This window comes from Emydura macquarii, unplaced genomic scaffold (assembly GCF_026122565.2).
Source record: "Emydura macquarii macquarii isolate MOO-44397 ecotype Brisbane River unplaced genomic scaffold, CSIRO-AGI_Emac_v2 contig_1483, whole genome shotgun sequence".
Classification (NCBI taxonomy): domain Eukaryota; kingdom Metazoa; phylum Chordata; order Testudines; family Chelidae; genus Emydura; species Emydura macquarii.
In genome coordinates this window covers 16,558,052-16,576,932 of record NW_027131620.1, presented here as the reverse complement: position 1 = coordinate 16,576,932, position 18,881 = coordinate 16,558,052, and the positions used below count along the sequence as shown (strand labels likewise).

Below are 18,881 nucleotides of genomic sequence, written 5' to 3'. Positions count from 1 at the left end.
TCAGAAACTAGTCCATTGAAGTTAACAGTAAAACTCCCACAGATTTCACCAGGAGTGGCATCTACCCTGGAATTGTTAGAGACTTACTTGGTCACCCATTTAATGCCCCCTACTAATGAAGGACAAAGTTTTCTAAAACTGTTTGATAGGTATCTGTGGGGGAGGGGAGAAATCTTCCAAGAACCCCCCTAAAAATTATATAGTGACATTGAATCATATTTATAAAAATAAAATAAAATAAATGGAAAATCCTGTGCAATGTGAGCAGCAATGAGGCCTTTGTCCTGGTGATTCCAGTGCCCCAGTCCTAAGTGAATGAGTCCCACCTAGAACATGGCTTTGTTCATATTTTATTTAGTGAGCTGAACGTGACATTCTTCACATCCGGCAAGTGGGACGTGATGTTCTCTGCATGGATGTTGGCCCACGCAGGGAAGGTACCCAGCTGGAAGATGCTCTGGGCCCATGTGTTCATAGCCAAGCTAAGGAGCAGAACCCCCATAAGATTCATGAGCAGCCCAGTTCTTGCCTGTGAAAGAAATGCAGATACATTACACTTGGGTTTAGACTGGAAATCCTGAACCCTGGGTCTAACTGCACATGAACGAACATTACAACAAAGAGGGGTTTAATTGACATTTCAGCTGATCTTTCTCAAGCCAGGGACCCCATTCCCTTAATGCTGACTTATGTCCTGAGCCATCAAAGCCCTTTAGCGCGTGGTAAACTTTAAGCATATGAGTAGCTAATGGAACTGCTCTCATACTTAACACATACCCAAACACATTGTTGAATTGGGGCCTGATCTTATGCCAGTGGTATAAATGAAAGTTTAGCCACTGTTGGTGCAGGATCAGGGCCTGAGCGACATGGAGTACATGCAGCTTTCTTCATGCTGTCTTCATTGAGAGCAGTGGGTGTTAAACTTCTCAGGACCAGACTTTGAAAAAGCATCTCTAACATCCCAGTGCTGTAGAATGGAGTGTGTATGTGTGTTTTAAAATTCATTTCTGCAGAAGGAAAGGATTGTCTAAAAAGTCTAAATTTCAGGAATATGCATGTCTCATTCATAGGCCAGCTGAGCATCAGGAACCTGAGAATCCAACTTACAGAGTCTGTGGATTAAAAAGCACTTTCTGTCCTTAAGCTCCTGTTTTATTTTCTGCCTAGAAAAACACCCTTGTCTGGAATACAATCAGTGTCCACGTTCAGGGAATGAGTAAAACTACAGACATTTGTAATCAATTAATATGAACAAGCAGTTCTGTAAAGCTACAGCGATATGGAGACAACGAGTGAAAACTGAGTAGCATTAATAATCAAAGGCTAGGTGTGCAATTCTTATCGGATTTAACAGAAAGAAAACGACCAGAGCCCCTTACTAGTATGTAAAGACAACAGGAGTCTGAACTGATAAACAGCTGGATTTCAGAAGAAAGGAGTTGTGCTTTCGCCCAAAGCCTTTGCTCAGTTTTCACTTAGGCAAAAGTCCCATTGGCTTCTGCCTATGTAAAACTGAGGAGCATCAGGACTTGGCTCACTGTTTCCAAAGCAACTGACTCTCACTTCACTCATTGCAAAGGCACAAACTCGTACAACCATGGCAACTGTTTAACTTCATTCTAAACCAGGGCAATGGGTGGTGTAGAAGGGGAGGGAAAGAACAGGCTTGAATGACTGAACGCTATTGTATCAGCTGCAGAAGAAGGCATGTCATCACACTTTTAACCTTAAGGAGGCTGAGGCTGGATGAGGTGATCTATGAGGTAATCTATACTTCAAATTTACAGCGGCACAGCTGTCTCCGTAAGCTGTGCCACTATCAGAGTGCTTGTATAGCTATGTCATGTCGACAGGCGAGAGCTGTCCCACCAACATAATAAAACCACCTAAATGAGGGATGGCAGCTATGTTGGCAGGGGAGCACTACCCACACAAGCCATTATGCCTGCAAAACTTTTGTCACTCAGGGGTGTGAAAAAACACACCCCGAATGACAAAAGTTTTGCCGGCATAAGTGCTAGAGTAGACAAGGGCTTAGATGAAGTGAATGAATGCTGAACTCCTTTGGGCTAAGCATGTTGAGGTTCCTGGATAAGCCTGTGCCACTAAAAGAGACTTTCATAAATTACACTTTTGTCCCATAGTCACAGAACATCACAGCCAAGTCATAAAACTTGTTCCTTCCTGGGGCCAGCCAAGGACAGGACATAGGTTTGGGAAACCAGCTGGCATCCAGGCAAGCTGACCTGTCAACAAGAATGGAAGCAAACTGGGTTATATAATTATTAGCCCCATCCATAAATAAAATCCCAACTTCTCAGTTGAGAAAGATCCAGGGCGCATGCATATAAACTTGGCTTCCTATTATTCCACCTGCCCGCTGTTTGGTGAGTGAGCAGAATATTTAAACACAGAAGAGTGTGAGATCAGATCCCTGCTCAGCAATCTGAATCTTTGAATCTCCAAAGTTCCTCTTCTTTAACCACCTTTGGCACTAGCCCTTCACTCCTCTGGCTCCCTCGCTGAAAGGCTAATGCAGGCAGCTAGATTCCCATGGTTTCCAATAGAAAAAATGAACTTCATCTCATTGCATTCAGCAGCCACTATTGCAGAGCCTTAAGGCTTGACCCTACACAGAGCAGAGAGTTGCACATATAACCACAAGGTAAAATTTGCTGAACAAGATGTGTGGGGGGAGGACACAGGACCCCAACCCTGTACTAATGAGTGCTGCTATGTGAGCACCAAGGGCAGAGGGGAGAGAGAGTTGCTAAAGTGTCTCATTAGCATGATAAGGATCATGCTTATGCCCATGTCCATTCTCTGTCCACACCCCATCTGTTTGTTACACTTCGATTTTACACATCAGAGAGCAGGTGTGCTTGGGACTGAGTGGTCCTTCCACTATTGGAGTGGGACTGTTTTCCCCCTGACTGAGCTTTATGTACTCCTGTGGAGTGTATAAAGCACCACCCTCTACCTCGTGAGCTAAAGGACTAAGTCTTCTAGTGGGTGGCTTTAGCAGACTCTTTAATGGCATATGTGGACCAGCCACCACAGAGGTTGACAAAGACCTTCACTTTTAGTGTACGTTATAAAAGCAACTGGGTTTCCCTAGCATAAGCTCAGCCAGGGTGGTTGCTGAACCCAGTGCTGTGAGCATGGATGGGATCCTGAGAGCACTCACCTCCTGCTGCAGAACAATCAGACCTTAAGCAAAGAACTAAATCCCACTGTTGTCTGGATTTCACTCCCTTGAGGCAGGATTCCTGGCAATCTTATATGTGCTTCCAATTGGGCAAACTGGGTTCAGGTCCCAGATTCTCACCCCTCAGGCTGGCAGAGGCTGCAAGTGACGCGGAGGCAGATGCTCAGCCTGTGGGAAAGGGAGTGCCTCGTATCACTCTCCAGGAATCCCCTCAGGCTGAGGTACAGAACAGTGCAGATGGGCTTTGGAAGTAGCTGTGTCTAGCCCTCCTCCACTGAAGGGGCGGGAACTGCAACTCTGAGGTAAGAAGATGTACGGAGAGGAAAATGGGGAGGAATCCTCAGAGAAGCCTACCCAATTCCACATCACATCCTTACTATTCACTGAGTGTTTTCTTTGCCCTGCCACACACCAAGGTATTTTGTAACATTCAAACCCCTTCTTGTATATTTCCAGTCCATCCCTCCATCCGAAATGCACACAAATCTCTGAAGGAAACTGAAAACATGCCTGCTCTTTTCTCCCTGGCGCTTGCTCCCTCGCATTTCTCTGGAGAGGAGCATTAAAATCCACTTCCTCAAAAGCTCTGTTGTAATTTACTGAGCGTCTGAGTGAATGCTGAGAACCACTGGGGTGTGGGCTGAGACCCTGGGTAACCAAACCAACTTAGCAGCTAGTACCAGAGATCTCCAAACCAACGTACTATACCATGGAACCACATAAAACTAGGTTCCTACCAAACAGGTCTCATGATTTCTGATAACCGGCCTTGTGTATAAGAGTGTGAGAAGCATGAAAATGATATGAGAGTCACTTAATGTGGCCATCATGACATAAACGCTACAGCCTGGAAGAGAAAGTCTGGGCCATGTTCGTGTGAATTCTAATCAGCTCTGAATGGTTACACTTATAAGAGGGAGATCCTCGCCCCTATGTGACCATCTTCCCTCCTCAACATAAAATGTTTTATTCTGCAAATCACCGAAAAGGGCTTAGTGCACCATTAGAGGTCCAGAGACCACAGGTGAGAAGTTATATAAGGGGACATATGTTCTGTCTGGTGTGCAGAGATGTATTAAGTTGACCTCCATGGACATTCAAAGGAATTTTGTGGTCAAGCTCTTTTGCCAAGTGAATTAAAAATATCCCCCTGGTGCTCTTTAATGTAAGAATCTACATTAAAAAACTAGCAGTAATGTACAATGTAGGATGTAAACACTTTATTGTAACTTTGCCTTAATAAAAAGGTTTTTTTTAAAAATGCAAACAAGAATATACCAGACAGGAAAACAAAACAAAACATTTAATAGTAAAATCAAAAGGAAGTATCTCTTACTTCTTAGTGCCTCTTTGTGTAGGAAATATCATGTCTCTTCATTAGCTAGAGTAACTGTTATACAGGCTGTAAGTTTAGTCTCAATAGAGAACGTGACAGCACATCTGAGAATTCATATATCTGTTCCCTGTTGAGTTTTGAGAGAGATTGATTTTGTTGCTCACTGAGAGAGCTTCATATTGTAGCTTTTCATCTTTCTGGCTTTCCTAGGCTAGTCTGTCTTTCCTTTCTATGTTTCCCTCTATCATCTTCCTGAATGGGAATTGCCTGGGTGATTGCTTCAAGCATATTATGTCAAATAATTCCTTCCAGATCAGAAAAGGCTAAAAGATTCTGGTGCAGCTGATTCAGCCAGCATCTACATCAGAAACCACGGGCCTTATATCCACTTAACCAGTGAAAAAGAATGTGGTAACATGCACGTCACACAGAGACAGTGAAGATAAAGGAGGTCCTGCAATACTTGACCAAGGGCTGCTGCAATGCTCAATAACTTTATGGCTTGAGTTTTTATTCATGACCTAGAAGACAAATCAGTGCATAGAACCCTATGTCACAGACACCTGAAGAACTAATTATGTCCAGTAGATAACAGAGGTTATTTTTCATTGGAACATGTTAAAGCTATGTAAACTTAAAGTTACAAAAGGGGAAGCATTGTAGCAAAATGTGAAGAAGAAAAGGTCAAAGACATGTCCGTCGGAGTCACTTAGAAGACTCATAAACAACGAGAATTCTGTAGCACTTTAAAGACTAATAAATTTAATTTCAGCAGGCATAAGCTTTCGTGAGCTTCACGAAAGCTTATGCCTACTGAAATTAAATTTGTTAGTCTTTAAAGTGCTACAGAATTCTCATTGTTTTTGCTGTATACAAACTAACACGGCTACCCCTCTGGAACTCTTAGAAGACTCATGCTAACTCTCCCAAAGTTGAGAACAGAGATGCTTGCTAAGGGTCTCATCTCAAACTCAGGAAAAATGGGGAGCAGGAAGATGAGAATCCTCTTGTTACATTAAATCAGTTTAATATCTAGAGGGGACAGCAGAAACTGGATTATTTTTTAAGTTTCTGACTCCACTTTTCAATTAGTTAAGATCTGACTCAGCTCCCAGTAACACAGAACAAACTTGGGAGTAACTGCACTGAAGGCATTTGAATTGCTATGGATTTACACTTGTTTAATCAAGGGCAGCATTTGGCCCATTTTTACCTAAACAACACTTTCTAAGGCAGCTAGATCTGACCGACCATGAATGAGGTACTGTGCATTCAAACACTGCTTGTAACAGAAGCTGATCTTTGTGTTTTTATTTTACAAAACACTGATGTGGCAACATATCTCAAAATTATTTTCTTAAATTCTTCATCTAGATGATTGTGTCTCCAGTGATTTCTGTACATAAAACAACTTACCATATCCTTGACCAGCAAGTGTCCAGAAGAAAATGCTATTGAGTTAGGCGGCGTGGAGACTGGCAGCATGAAAGCGTATGAGCATCCTACAGTTCCTGGTATCATTAAATACAGGGGGTTTACTTTCAGACGAATTGCCTTGAAAGAACAAAATTTTAAAAAATTGTACATTGGGGGTTCTGCATGTTCTCAGCGATCTATGCTTTATCGTAGCACATCCTGCTATTCTATTGCTAATAATATTTTAAAAGATTATTATTATTATGCACTGTTCACGTTGCACAGCTCTGCTAAAAAGAGGGAGAGGCAATGCAGGGAGCTGTTGGTAGGGGACAGAGAGAGAGATTTCAACTAGACAGAGGTCATATGAAGCAAAACCCGCCTGGCCCACATCCACAGGGTGGCAGGGCTTAGGGTAAGTTAGACATGTGAGAGACCTTTTGTCATGTTCAAACCCTTGTTCTCTTATGTTATGCTCTGTTCCTGCTATTAGGACAAGGCTGTCTGTCACTGTAGTCACCACAGGGCACAAGCTCCCAAAAGGAAGAAGGGCAGGCGCTGAACCCTGTCAGGCCTGCTGAGTCATCCTGGTTGGTGCACAGAGTGCTGTAGCCCAGGGCCTGATCTGATAACAGGAGAAGTACGGGATTCCATCCCAGACAAAGTAAAGGCACGAGCCCTGACACCTATGGGGGTGTGCTGAGAAGAGACCACAGGGGGATCAGAGCGGGCCCTATAGTGGTGATGTATCTTACCAGTTCTGCCAGGACAGGCAGGAAGATTATAATTGTGGCTGTGTTGCTGGCAAACTCTGTGAATAAGGCGATCACTATGGTGATAAGCACAACAGCCACCGCCGGCGGCACACTCTCCAGGGGATGCAGCTGGCCCCCAATCCAGACAGACAAGCCTGACTCCTGCAGCGGGAGAGAAAATTCAACAGGTTTTATATTTGAGTTCCTGCATTTGCATGCAAGACTCAAATCATTTCACAGAATTGCATGCTACATATAAATAGGGATCGCTTCACCCACTCACTTCTGAAATGCAGCCACCGTGGGGTGGTGCAAATTATAGCACTTAGATGGCAGGTACAGTCACTTAATATCTTTCTGCCTTAAACTGCAGGTGCAAAATTGCAGGAGCAAAGTCGGAAACCACATTTATGTCCTTTTTAAAAACCAGGGGCATAGAGCAGAATAACAGTAAAGTAACATCGATGATGGGCATCACTCCAAGAATTACCTCACATCCTTTTGCCATGGCAAATCCTCCACCGAGCAATAAGATAATGTTCCAGGGTACAGTCTCTTGGGCCTTTCTCCAAGACAGCAAGGGCACATTCTCCGTGTTTGCAGCTAGACAAAGATAGATCCCCACCAAACACACACACACACAAATAGAGATTAACAGATAACTTGTCATCTGATAAAATAACTACATCCCTCACTGGTGTCAAAGTCAGCTGATGATCAGTTAGTAACATATGGATATTTCCATTTCAGTTATATGGGCAGCAAAAAAGTTCTAGCAGTCAAGGTTTTCTTGGGCTTTTTCTCAGCTGTATTTTTTTTTTAACATAAAGGAGAATTTCTTCAGTGTAATAGACATAAATATTCTTTTCTATGACATCTGGCAGACCATGGCAGGTGGAAGTTTTCTGATATTTGTAATTTTGTGGCAAGTTCACCGCCGTATTAATTTTCTCAAAGTGGTAGGAGCTTTACAGCAAGGAAATTGCTGTGTCTCCCCCAGAAGGTCACTTCTAAATAAGAACTCAATTGTTCTATCATATGAGAAGGTAAACTCACAGGGCTGTCCTTTTCTGTGAAAGAAGGACACCCACCTTTCACCTAATGGGGGTCTGATGGGCAACCTGCCAGGACCATGAAAGCAACACCTAGTTTGCATGAAATGAAATAATGGCAGCTGCTTTTGTTCGGTGACAACAAGCCGGAGCAAGTGCTGCTCTGCTTCAAGCTGAGCCCCATGGTCTGCACTGGCAGCACCTCCACATTAAAGATGAAGGTGGCCATATCCATATGGGTAAAATTTTCATAAATGACTCTGGCACTCAGGAGCCTAAGTCTCATTGAAAGGCAATGGGACATGGATGTTTTCCAAAATTTCCCCCCAAAACAGCTGACTGAGTACTCTGCCTTACTATTGCATGACCAAGTACCCTGCCTTACTATTGCTGAGCTCCTGTGGCGTGCTCATCTTACAGAGAACACAGAAGAAGAGGACAGGACCCTTACCCGGAGGGCTTACAACCTACCTTTTAAGTCAAACCACCATTTACAGGATGGTCTTTGTGAAGGGAAGAAGAACAAGATGGTCACTATGGTGACTCCAGTAACTGCATCTGTGACAAAGCTGCCAGGGAGGAGGAGAAACATTTCTAAGCAGCAAAAGTCTTGAGATTTGCAAAGTTTATGAATTATTGGGATTTACCAAAACAGATTAGGATTTTGCATCAACAACATTCATTGTTCATGATTCATTTTTTAAATTTCCCGGCCTCTGGGCTATGACTCCCTAGAAAACTGACCAAAGACACTGAAAACACAAAAACCTGGATTTTTTTTTTTTTAAAGGGAGGGGGTTGGCTGCTCTACTGACTGAATCACTTTCAGTCTGTTAGAGTTTGTGAGAAGAATACTGATAATGGAGGTCTGGGGAGATTGCAGGGGAGTAGGAAAATCAGACCACTGGCCTATTTTGGTCATGATCTGTTTGTAAAATGCTTAGCTTCTAAAGTGAAGGAGATGATATAAAAACTCTAGGTCCCAATTCAGCAAAGCATTTAAGCTTTAACTTTAAGTAACTGTTAACTACTGAGAACAGAATTAATCTGTGAGGTATGTACTTGATTCCCATTAAAGCCAAGCTTGTGGTGAGGTGCTTTTCTGAACATGGATTGTCTGTTGAATTGGGTCTCTAGAGAAATAGAACTGGGATCTTTTCTGTGCAGAAACAACTCTCTCTCTCTCTCTCTCTTTCTCTTTCTCGGTATTATTATTCCCTTTATTGTTCTTAACTTTTGTCTTCACGTAAGAAATGCCTGGATGTCACAACAGAGAAAAAGTTGCAAAGCAGAGAGAAAAGCATTAGAGTGAACTCCTGCAGCCTTTTATTCAGCCCAAACCTGCATTGAAATCAATGGCCTTCACAAAGACTTCAGGACTTGATCTTAAATGTATCAATAGGCAACATTCCCAGAGCTCAGACCATAGGGCTGTCATGAAATACGTGTGAGAATTTTCAATACTAGCACCCCACTAGGCTTCCACTACCTCCTCCTGGAAACATAAACAATTAAAATGCTTCTAGAGAGATACATAAGGCTCAGCTCCATTTGTTCCATGAAACCTGGGCAACACTATGAACAAGGACAATAGAAAACACAGGGATCTCAAAAGCCTGGAAACACTATTGAAAAATATTGCAGTGGATTGAAAATAGAATCTTACCCAGGTGTGAATAAACTTGCCCAGCCTGGGATGAATTTTGGGTCCCGGGAGAACAGCAGGATTGCAAACAAGCAGAAGAGGAAGAGAACTGCCTGTTCTGCAAACCTAAGGTGTAAGGAGATGCAATTAAAACCCAGTCATGCTAATGAAGTGAACATGAGTTACCTTTCCTGGCTCACCTTTAGCTGCTAGTGATGATTTCACTACAATTCAAGCTTAGCTTAGCAAGATGAATAACACTTAATTTCACGCATGACACACAGGGACTTGCCCTTTCTGAGAGCAGATAGAATGTAGACTGTATCCCCTAGTGATGGTGTGAATAACTGAGAGCTGATGAGGGAGGAGATCTTTCAATGCAGTAGCATCTGCCAGTGATAATATTTCTAGTAAGGACTAGGGGATAAAATCCTGACCCAAATGAAGTCTGTGACATAACTCCCATTGACTTGAGTAGAGCTTGGATTTGACCAAGATACTGTCACAAATTATTGCCTTAAAAACTCTCAAAGACAAAAGAAAGGAGGAATACTTAAACTACTGAGAAGAAATCACTTGGGTTGAATTTAAGCTAATCAAATTGGTAGCACATGGCTTAATGGGCTTTCTCTGCTCCTAAAACTCAAAGTGGGACTTTAATTCTTACTATGACATTTTGCAGGCTGGTCCATAATGTACTGATGGGAAAAAATATACCAATTTCTTTCATTTAGAACACTGGCCTGGACAATTGTCTTTCAAGAAACCTTTCACTTCACACACAAGAATAATAATTAGAATGTAAGTAGTGCAGCACAAACATCAGTGAACCTTTGCAATATTTCTGTGAACAGAGCTGGGCAATCTTTTTTTTTTTTTGGCAAACAATAAATTCATCCCAAAAATGCATTTTTTCGGATGCTGAAACTATTAGTGAATTCAAGTCAAATTTGGCTAATATTTTTGGCAGAAAAAAAAATGTTTTTCACCCCCAAAACAGTCAAAATGATTCATTTTGACCTTTTTGAAACCATACATGAAGGGTTTGTCCAAGCTAAGAGAGAGTGTGCAGCAAGCTGGGGTGGAAATCTACAGCCCAGTAGCCTGCCACATAGTCACTATCTGCTGCTGCTCGCTAAAAGTGCCATAGTGTGTTTGGTTCTACTCCCATTTCAAGGCGGCATAGATCAAAGAGCACTAGAGAACTTTTAGTGCACTGCAACAGGGTCCACACAGCCAGTGCCTTTACACCCCAGCATGCTGCATCCTGCTTGCTGCTTATCTAGATAAGGCCATTGATTTTTTGTTTCAAAATAATGTTTATCTTTTTTTAAAAGGATGAGAACCGCCAAAAACTAAACAAAAAACAAAAAAACAAAAAAATCTGTTCCAAGTCAAAAAGCACACCAAAATAAAAACCTGGAAAAATGTTTCATTTCATTTCACGTGTTTTTGATGTGAAATGAATTTTTTTGGGGGGGTTGGTTTCAGCAAATAAAACCAAAGAAATTCAGATTCGGTTTGAAACAAACTGAATGTTTTTCAGTTTGGCCCTCAAACTGAATGATCAGTTGTTTGCTCAGCTCTATCTGTGAGTATGGAAATGTTATGGTACAAATGGGGAAACGGAGACATAGCAAAATTAAGATCTACATTTTCAGAAAAGTCCACTAAGTTTGGTTGCCTAGATTTTTGGTGTCCAATTTGAAACAGCTAGGGCCTGATATTAGATTTTTCTGCTGTCCATCTTTCTTCTGGCATCTCACAAGTTTAACCATATCAGATGCCCTTCCACCCACTCTCCAATATGTAACCCACACCACTGCCTCAGGATTTGTTCAGAAAAAAGTATTGAAATAGCAATGCAGATCTGGCTTAATCTGACCAAAGCCAGAAATGGCAGTTGTGCCTGAAACTCCATCCTGAGAATTTGAACGCATCTTGCTCTCTCTTTACATGACTGATTAATAGATCTGAGAGAATAATTCACAATGAATAGTTTATTCATTCATCTAATTTTCTATTAAAAAATTGCCCACAAATGGATCATAAAATATTTGAATTATATTAATTATATGCAATTATTCATGAATCTCATCAGCAAATAATACCTGCTCTGCAGACCACTCATAAACAGCTTCCGGAAAATATTAAAAATTCATGCTGTATTGGTTAGTTACGTAAGTCACATGGTATTGTTTCTGTTTCCTGATTAGAAGACATACAGTATGTAATTATCACAGTGTGAATTGTCATCAAAAATTGGAAATTGGCATTTGTTGAATATTTGAGCTATATATTTGCTACCTGCAATTATCTGCATTAGCAAAGATCAAGCGGTTGAATGTTTGAAGAAAGCAAACTCAAAACAGTTACAAACGTTAACAAATGGAAATTCACTGACAAATTCTAACAAATATTCTCAGTTTCCCTCCCCAGAAATGTTGTTTCCAGCTCAGTCGATTTCTGTCATTTTTGTTCCCTTTTTGTGACTCACTTTATTGGCCCCAGTTTCTGATAATCCTCCATTATGACTGCTCGAGCTCGATCTTCTGCATCTGCTCTTCTTTCTGACTTTTTCTTTCTGCAGCCCCTACCAACATGGAAATAACAAACACAACTCATTATTACAGCAGGTTCATAATGTAACTCAAACACTGATATTCATGTTTGCTATTCCTGCACAGGGCATGCACAGGGTGGCTGCAGGGAAGGCATTGGAGGATAAAGGTACAGCATGGACCAGTGGTTTCAGAAAAACAATATCATATGGATCCATTTCATAGCATAATAACTACTTCCAGCCTTTTAAATGGACTTCCCATCTTTCAGCCTAGTTATATATAATGCCACAAATAATCTTCATGGCACTCTTACTCACCTGAGTAGTACCTTAGTTGGCATATAGTCCTATAAACATCAATGGGACTATTCGTAGTAATGTACCACTCAGTGTGAGTAAGAGTGGCACAATCTAATCATTAACGTATTGGACAGTGGATTTTATAGCTCGATATTCCCACCCTCTCATGACAGCACACAAATGTGCTTGCAGAATCTCTGAACACACTCTGTTGTGTGCACAAACGGACATTAATGCACCCAATTGGCCCTGTGGCATGCACAGCTGGGGTGAGGCACATGCAGAGAGATATGCATTCAAGTTCTAAGCATGCTCTTTCTGATGCCTGTGGGAAACGTGGCTCTAGTTACCAACAGAAAAGTTCTAGTGCTGCCTAGAAACCGTGAGTGTGTAAATTTCATTGGTGCTCAGGGTGGGGAGAAAGGTGTGTCCTTAGAGGCCAGAATAGACGGTTCCTGCCCGCATCAAGTTTAACTGATGCAGTGGAAAAAACAGAGGAAGCCACAGGAGCCTTATCCACACTAGGGCTCCTGCTGGTATAGGTGAACTGGTGGTACTATTCCCTAATGTAGACAAGGCCAATATTATCCTGCTTTGTGTTGCCTTTCTTCTCAGGATTATGCAAAACAGACATCAGCCGCTGCACTAAAGAAGCTTATCTGTGATAATCACAGCCTGTGTTCAGAATGTCAACGAGAGTGAAGTTGTCAGATTTGCAGATTTCATCAACTCTAGCAGATGACTGCACCAGCCGTTTGATTGAGAAGAGAGCAAGATGGGAAACAAGGCTCTTCCCTCCCCTCCCCTCCCCTCCTTTCCCTTCCCCTCCCTAACCTTCTCAAGTCCGCAGCAACTTTCTGGGTGATCTCTAATTTATACAGAGCACTTGCTGATGATAAACAAATATGCAAGGAATTTTTAACAACAGGAGCTGGCATTTTAATACACTTCTTTTCATTAGCCAGGCTAAGCCTTTTAAGCAGGGAACCCTGGACTCATACATGGTCTGACTCTTAGATGGTATGTGTGCATATGAATGATATATTCATCTCCAGCTGCTTCATATCCCATCAGTGTCACGTGGTTAAAATACCTTTCTAATACTGCCTGGGTGCTTGATTACATCTAAAAAGCCAGACTTACACTATGAGAGATCTGATTCTGTGATATTCAAGACTGCTTAATTCATTTGTTGTTTTAAATGGATGTCCAAGAGTTAGATCCTTTATAAAGATGCATGTTTGACCATCCAAAAATTCCTGACTCTCAAATAGATATAAGGGAGGTCCATAAATTACATAACACATTTTTTGGTGATGTTCAAGACCCATCCACCCTTTGTAACACTAACACTGAAACAAACACATACGATTAAGAACCCACCTATCCTCTAATGCATTATGTAATTTATGGACAGCCCCTTACACAGTACTCTGATTCTTTTAGTAGCTGCAACTTTACTCAAGACATCAAGACAACCTATAAAGAAGTCCCCTTTTTATCCAAAATGCTTTTAAATAAATGCTTTTGCTGACCTCCCTTGGTGACGGTCAACAAAAGCATTCATCCATCATATATAGATATAGATTGGCATAGCTGCAGCATTCAGGGGTGTGGATTTTTCACACTCTTGCATGCCATAACTATGTTGGCCTAAATTTTAAGTGTAGACCAAGCCCAAATTTGAATTCTTTAATGGGCTACATAATTTCTCTTCTTTTATTAAATTTGTGTTTCTTTAGCTTGATTGTTTTCTAGGCCCTGACCCTGCCATCACTTAAGGGTTGTCTTCACTAGAAAGTTTTGCCACTTTAATTATACTGGTATACTTAGAGCAGCAAATTATTCCTAGTGTGGACACAGTTGTACCTACATAGAACTGTTTATAGTGGTATAATTTAATCCAGTTCAGGGAGGGGTAAAAGACATCTTTATACTGCTCTAACTGCATCCATATTAGGGCTTAGATCAGTATAACTATATTGGTTTAAAAAAATCACACCTTTCACCAACATAATTACACTGGTATAAATTCTCTAGTATAGAGAATCCTTAAAGAAGTGACTTCAGTGGGATTACTTAAAGCCCCACTTCAGCAAGGCAGTTAAGCAATTCTTAACTCTAATTCAAATAAATGAGATTTTAAACACACTCAAAATTAAGCACATGCTTAAGTGCATTGCAGAATCAGCGTCCAACAAACAAAGTTACATGCATGCTTTCATGTTTGAAGAATCAGGGACTTAGACTGGTTATTTCCTATTTCATTGAAAAACGTTCCCTCGTAATTTCTGTTTTCTATGTCACTTATATAATTATATACTTAGGTAATCCTAATGCGCACCTTTTTTTCCTTTTGTCTTGAAGTTCAAAACCAATAAACATTTTAACAAAAACAAACAAACAAATAACAATTTCAAAAATTTCTCTTAGAAATTTTACATGCCTATGCAGGAAACAGAAATATGTGTTCATTAATAACATGTATGAAAACGTAAAAAAAAAAAAAAGAAAGAAAGAGGCTTCAAAATGCTACCAGTTTCTCAACAATGCACCTAATTAAACAGATTGAGTGCTGAGTGTAGTGGAAGTTGGAGAGGATGTTGCAAGTACCAGGCTAGGGAAAAGATTTACAATAAAATCGTAATACAGATTAGTTATAGATTAACACACTGAAGAAAATCCCAGTGTTATGAAATCACTGATGTTTAATCCCTGTCACGAAGTAACCTCTCCTGGGATAAATTTTCAGCCATAAAATGAAATCCTGCCTCCACTGAATTCAATGAGAATTTTGCCATGAACTTCAAGGGAACCAGGATTTCACCCAGTCTCTAAAGGCTGGCTTCTGCACTGAAGTAAATAGGAGCTTTGCCACTAGCTTCCATGGGCACCAGATCAGGCAGTAAATCTGAGCCTGCAAAACTTTGTGTTCACTGACTAAATGTGCAAACCACATTGTTGTGTGTGTCAGTTGAATAGCCAACTACCTAACTGCCAGATTTGTGCACACAAATGCCCATTTGCGACTGTGTGCCCCACATTTGCAGGCTCAGATGTGCAGGCTAGATAAAGCTAGTTGTACATTGAGACTCTTGGGTGAGATTTTCAAAAGTGCTCAAAGCATTGGCCTAAATGCTCCCATTGAAGTCAATGGTAAAACGTTCATGGGCTTCAATGGGAACAGAGTTAGGCCAACGCTAAGCGCTTTTGAATGGTCCATCTTTTGGGTCAAATCCTGTATTAGGGTAAATTGGCTTAGCTCCATTGATCTCATTGAGTTATTCTAATTTACATCAGCTGTGGATCTGAGCCTTTATGTCTAGCCTTTGAAAAGGGTTTTTGGTTAATGCTATCGGGCTAATGGAAAGAAAAACATTCACCAAAAAAATTGTTTTCCGTTTTTATCAAAAAATGTGCTGCATCAACATTTTCTGACCAGGTCTAGTGATCTGCCATATTTTTAACCCCTTCCCCATCTCTCCCATCCACTTTCTGAACAGAATATCAAATATTATAATCATGAGATTTGCATTTATCACTTCTGGGGCACTTTCTCTTGTTAGTCATCACAATGAATTTACTCAAATTGGAGCTTTTATTTGAACATAAATGACATATCTAGCTTCTTATGGAACAAATATGGCCTGATCCCAGACTCCCATTGACTTCATTGGGCTTTGGATCAGGGCCAAATAAACTGCTTATTTACAATAATTAGATTAAACCACACAAATAGATTAGATATAAAAGTACCTTAGATTAATTCCCCCATACAGGAAGCTGATCCATAGCCATCCCAGGAAAAGGAAAAGCAGCATTAAAGGAAATGCAAATACAAACCAGGATCCAAAGTTCACCACATCACACCCTGGGAAAAAACTTAGAAAATGGGGAAATCTAATTAATTTGAGGAGTGAAACACCCCTTTAACGTGAAACAAAGGGAAACAAACATTTGAAATCAAGATCAAAATGTCATGCAAACTTTCCAGCTGTGCAGTTTTTAAAATGGTGTTTATCTGTATAGCTGTAGTGCCTAGAAGCACCCACTGAGATTGGGAACCTGTTGTGCTAGGAGTTGTACAAGCATGTAGTAAGGAACAGTCACAGCCTCAACGAACTTAAAGGGACAATTTGAAATGACATTTTGGAACAGACATCTTGAAAATGTAGCTCTCTAGATTTGCTGAAATTCTTAACTAATAATAAAACTCAATAGTTAGCACTTTATAGAAATTAACTAATTAATCCTAATTCATGGTAGAACACACTTTAAGAGTGTCTGATCACAAACTTTACAGAAGATGCTCTACCCATACAGAACAACTTTTGTCCCTATCTAGGAAGAAACTTGTATGTAGATCCCTGCATGGTTGAGAAATAACTGCAAGTTTACAGTGGCAACACTATATACTTTTGCAGACGGGGAGCCTCTTGCTGTTTAATAATAATCAAAGCACTTTTCAAAGGAAGTCTGCATCATCCATATTTGACAGATGGAGAAACTGAGGCACAAAGAGGGGGAAGTAACTTGCCCCAGTTCACCCATCAGCAGAGCGAGGAATTAAACTCAAGTCTCCTGAATCCTAGTCTAGCACTCTAGCCACTAGGATACACTGCCTTCCAGGACATGAATAGTGTGTGCCTTGCTTTCATTTTTCCATCACATAATGGACAACTTATAAAGTGCTCACTGTTGCCCTGGTTTACCAAAACACTTAAAAATGGGAAGCAAGTCTAAGGGGAAAAACAGTTCAAGAGATTGGCAGTTTTTCAAAGAGACATTATCCAGAACACAAGAGCAAACTGCCTCACTACTAGGAAAGAAAGGAAGTCTGGCAAGAGAGTACCCTCGCTTAACCAGGAGATCTTCAATGATCTGAAACTCAAAAAAGATACCTACAAAAAGTGGAAATTAGGTCAAATTACAAAGGATGAACATAAAAAAACAACACAGGCATGCAGGGACAAAATTAGAAAGGCCAAGACACAAAATGAAGTTAACTAGCTAGAGACATAAAGGGTAACAAGAAAATATTCTACAAATACATTAAAAGAAAGAGGAATACCAAGAACAGGGTAGGCTCATTACTGAATGAGGAGGGGAAGACAATACAAGAAAATGTGGAAATGTGGAAGTGCTAAATGCCTCTTTTGTTTCAGTTTTCACCAAAAAAGTTAGTGATGATTGGACGTCTACCATAGTGAACACCAGTGAAAATGAGGTAGAATCTGAGACTAAAATAGGCAAAGAACAAGTTAAAAATCACTTAGATAAGCTAGATGTCTTCAAGTTGGCAGGGCCTATTGAAATACTTCCTAGAATATTCAAGGAGCTCACTAAGGAGATATCTGAGCCACTAGCGATTATCTTCGAAAACTCATAGAAGACGGGAGAAATTCCCGAGGACTGAAAGAGTGAAAATATAGAGCCAATCTAAAAAGGACAACTTGGGGAATTACAGACCAGTCGGTTTAATTTCAGTACCCAGAAAGATAAATAGAGCAAATAATTATGCAATCAATTTGCAAACACCTAGAAGATAATAAGGTGATAAGTAACAGTCAACATGGATTTGTCATGAGCAAATCATGTCAAACCAAACTAATAGCTTTCTTTGACAAAAAATATACCTTTGACAGGGTAACAAGCCTTATGGATGGGGGGAAGTGGGAGATATGGTTTATCTTGACTTTAGTATGACTTTTGATACTGTCTCTCATGATCTGTGCATAAACAAACTAGGGAAAAATAGCCTAGCTGAAGCTACTATATAAGGTGGGTGCATAACTGGTTGGAAAACCATTCCCAGAGAGTAGTTATCAGTGGTTCACAGTCAAGCTGGAAGGGCATATCTAAAGGGGTCCCACCAGGATTGGTTATGGGTTCAGTTCTGTTCAATATCTTCATAAATTATTTAGATAATGGCATAGAGAGTACACTTATAAAGTTTGCAGACAATATCAAGCGGAGAGAAGTTGCAAATACTTTGGAGGATAGGATTAAAATTCAAAATGATCCGGATAAACTGGAGAAATGGTCTGATGTAAATAGGATGAAATTCAATAAGGACAAATGTAAAGTATCCCACTTAGGAAGGATATTGCATACATACAAAAGGGAAATGACTGCCTAGGACGGAGTACTGCAAAAAGGGATCTGGGGGTTATAGTGGATCACAAGCTAAATATGAGTCACCAATGGAACACTCACCAAAAAAGTGAACATCATTCTGGGATGTATCAGCAGCTGTGTTGTAAGCAAGACACAAGAAGTCATTCTTCTGCTCTGCTCCACACTAATAATGCCTCAGCTGGAGTATTGTGTCCAGCTCTAGGTGCTACATTTCAGGAAAGATGTAAACAAATTGGAGAAAGTCCAGAAGAGAGCAAGAAAAATGATTAAAGGTCTAGAAAACATGGCCTATGAGGGAAGATTGAAAAAACTGGATTAATTTAGTCTGGAGAAGAGTAAACTGAAGGGGGAAGGGACATGATAACAGTTTACAAGTATGTAAAAGGTTGTTACAAGGAAGAGAGTGAAAAATTTATCTTCTTAACCTCTAAGGATAGGACAAGAGGCAATGGGCTTAAATTACAG

The 18,881-nt window shown here is 40.6% G+C and overlaps 1 protein-coding gene across 3 annotated transcripts in view; it reads right to left on the bottom strand.

Moving 5' to 3' along the window:
- Nucleotides 1-337: 337 nt before the first annotated feature.
- SLC13A3 (solute carrier family 13 member 3) overlaps nucleotides 338-18,881 on the bottom strand; it is a 38,419-nt gene continuing 19,875 nt past the window's right edge. Inside the window, exons 6-13 of one of the 3 annotated variants that reach the window (XM_067554332.1) lie at nucleotides 16,035-16,160; nucleotides 11,913-12,008; nucleotides 9,437-9,541; nucleotides 8,242-8,339; nucleotides 7,209-7,321; nucleotides 6,719-6,880; nucleotides 5,964-6,101; nucleotides 338-529 (exon numbers count right to left, since the gene is read on the bottom strand). In XM_067554332.1, coding sequence (XP_067410433.1) covers nucleotides 344-529; nucleotides 5,964-6,101; nucleotides 6,719-6,880; nucleotides 7,209-7,321; nucleotides 8,242-8,339; nucleotides 9,437-9,541; nucleotides 11,913-12,008; nucleotides 16,035-16,160 — 1,024 coding nt within the window. In that variant the 3' untranslated portion in view covers nucleotides 338-343. The other 2 variants (XR_010921004.1, XM_067554333.1) reach the window with 2 other exon arrangements.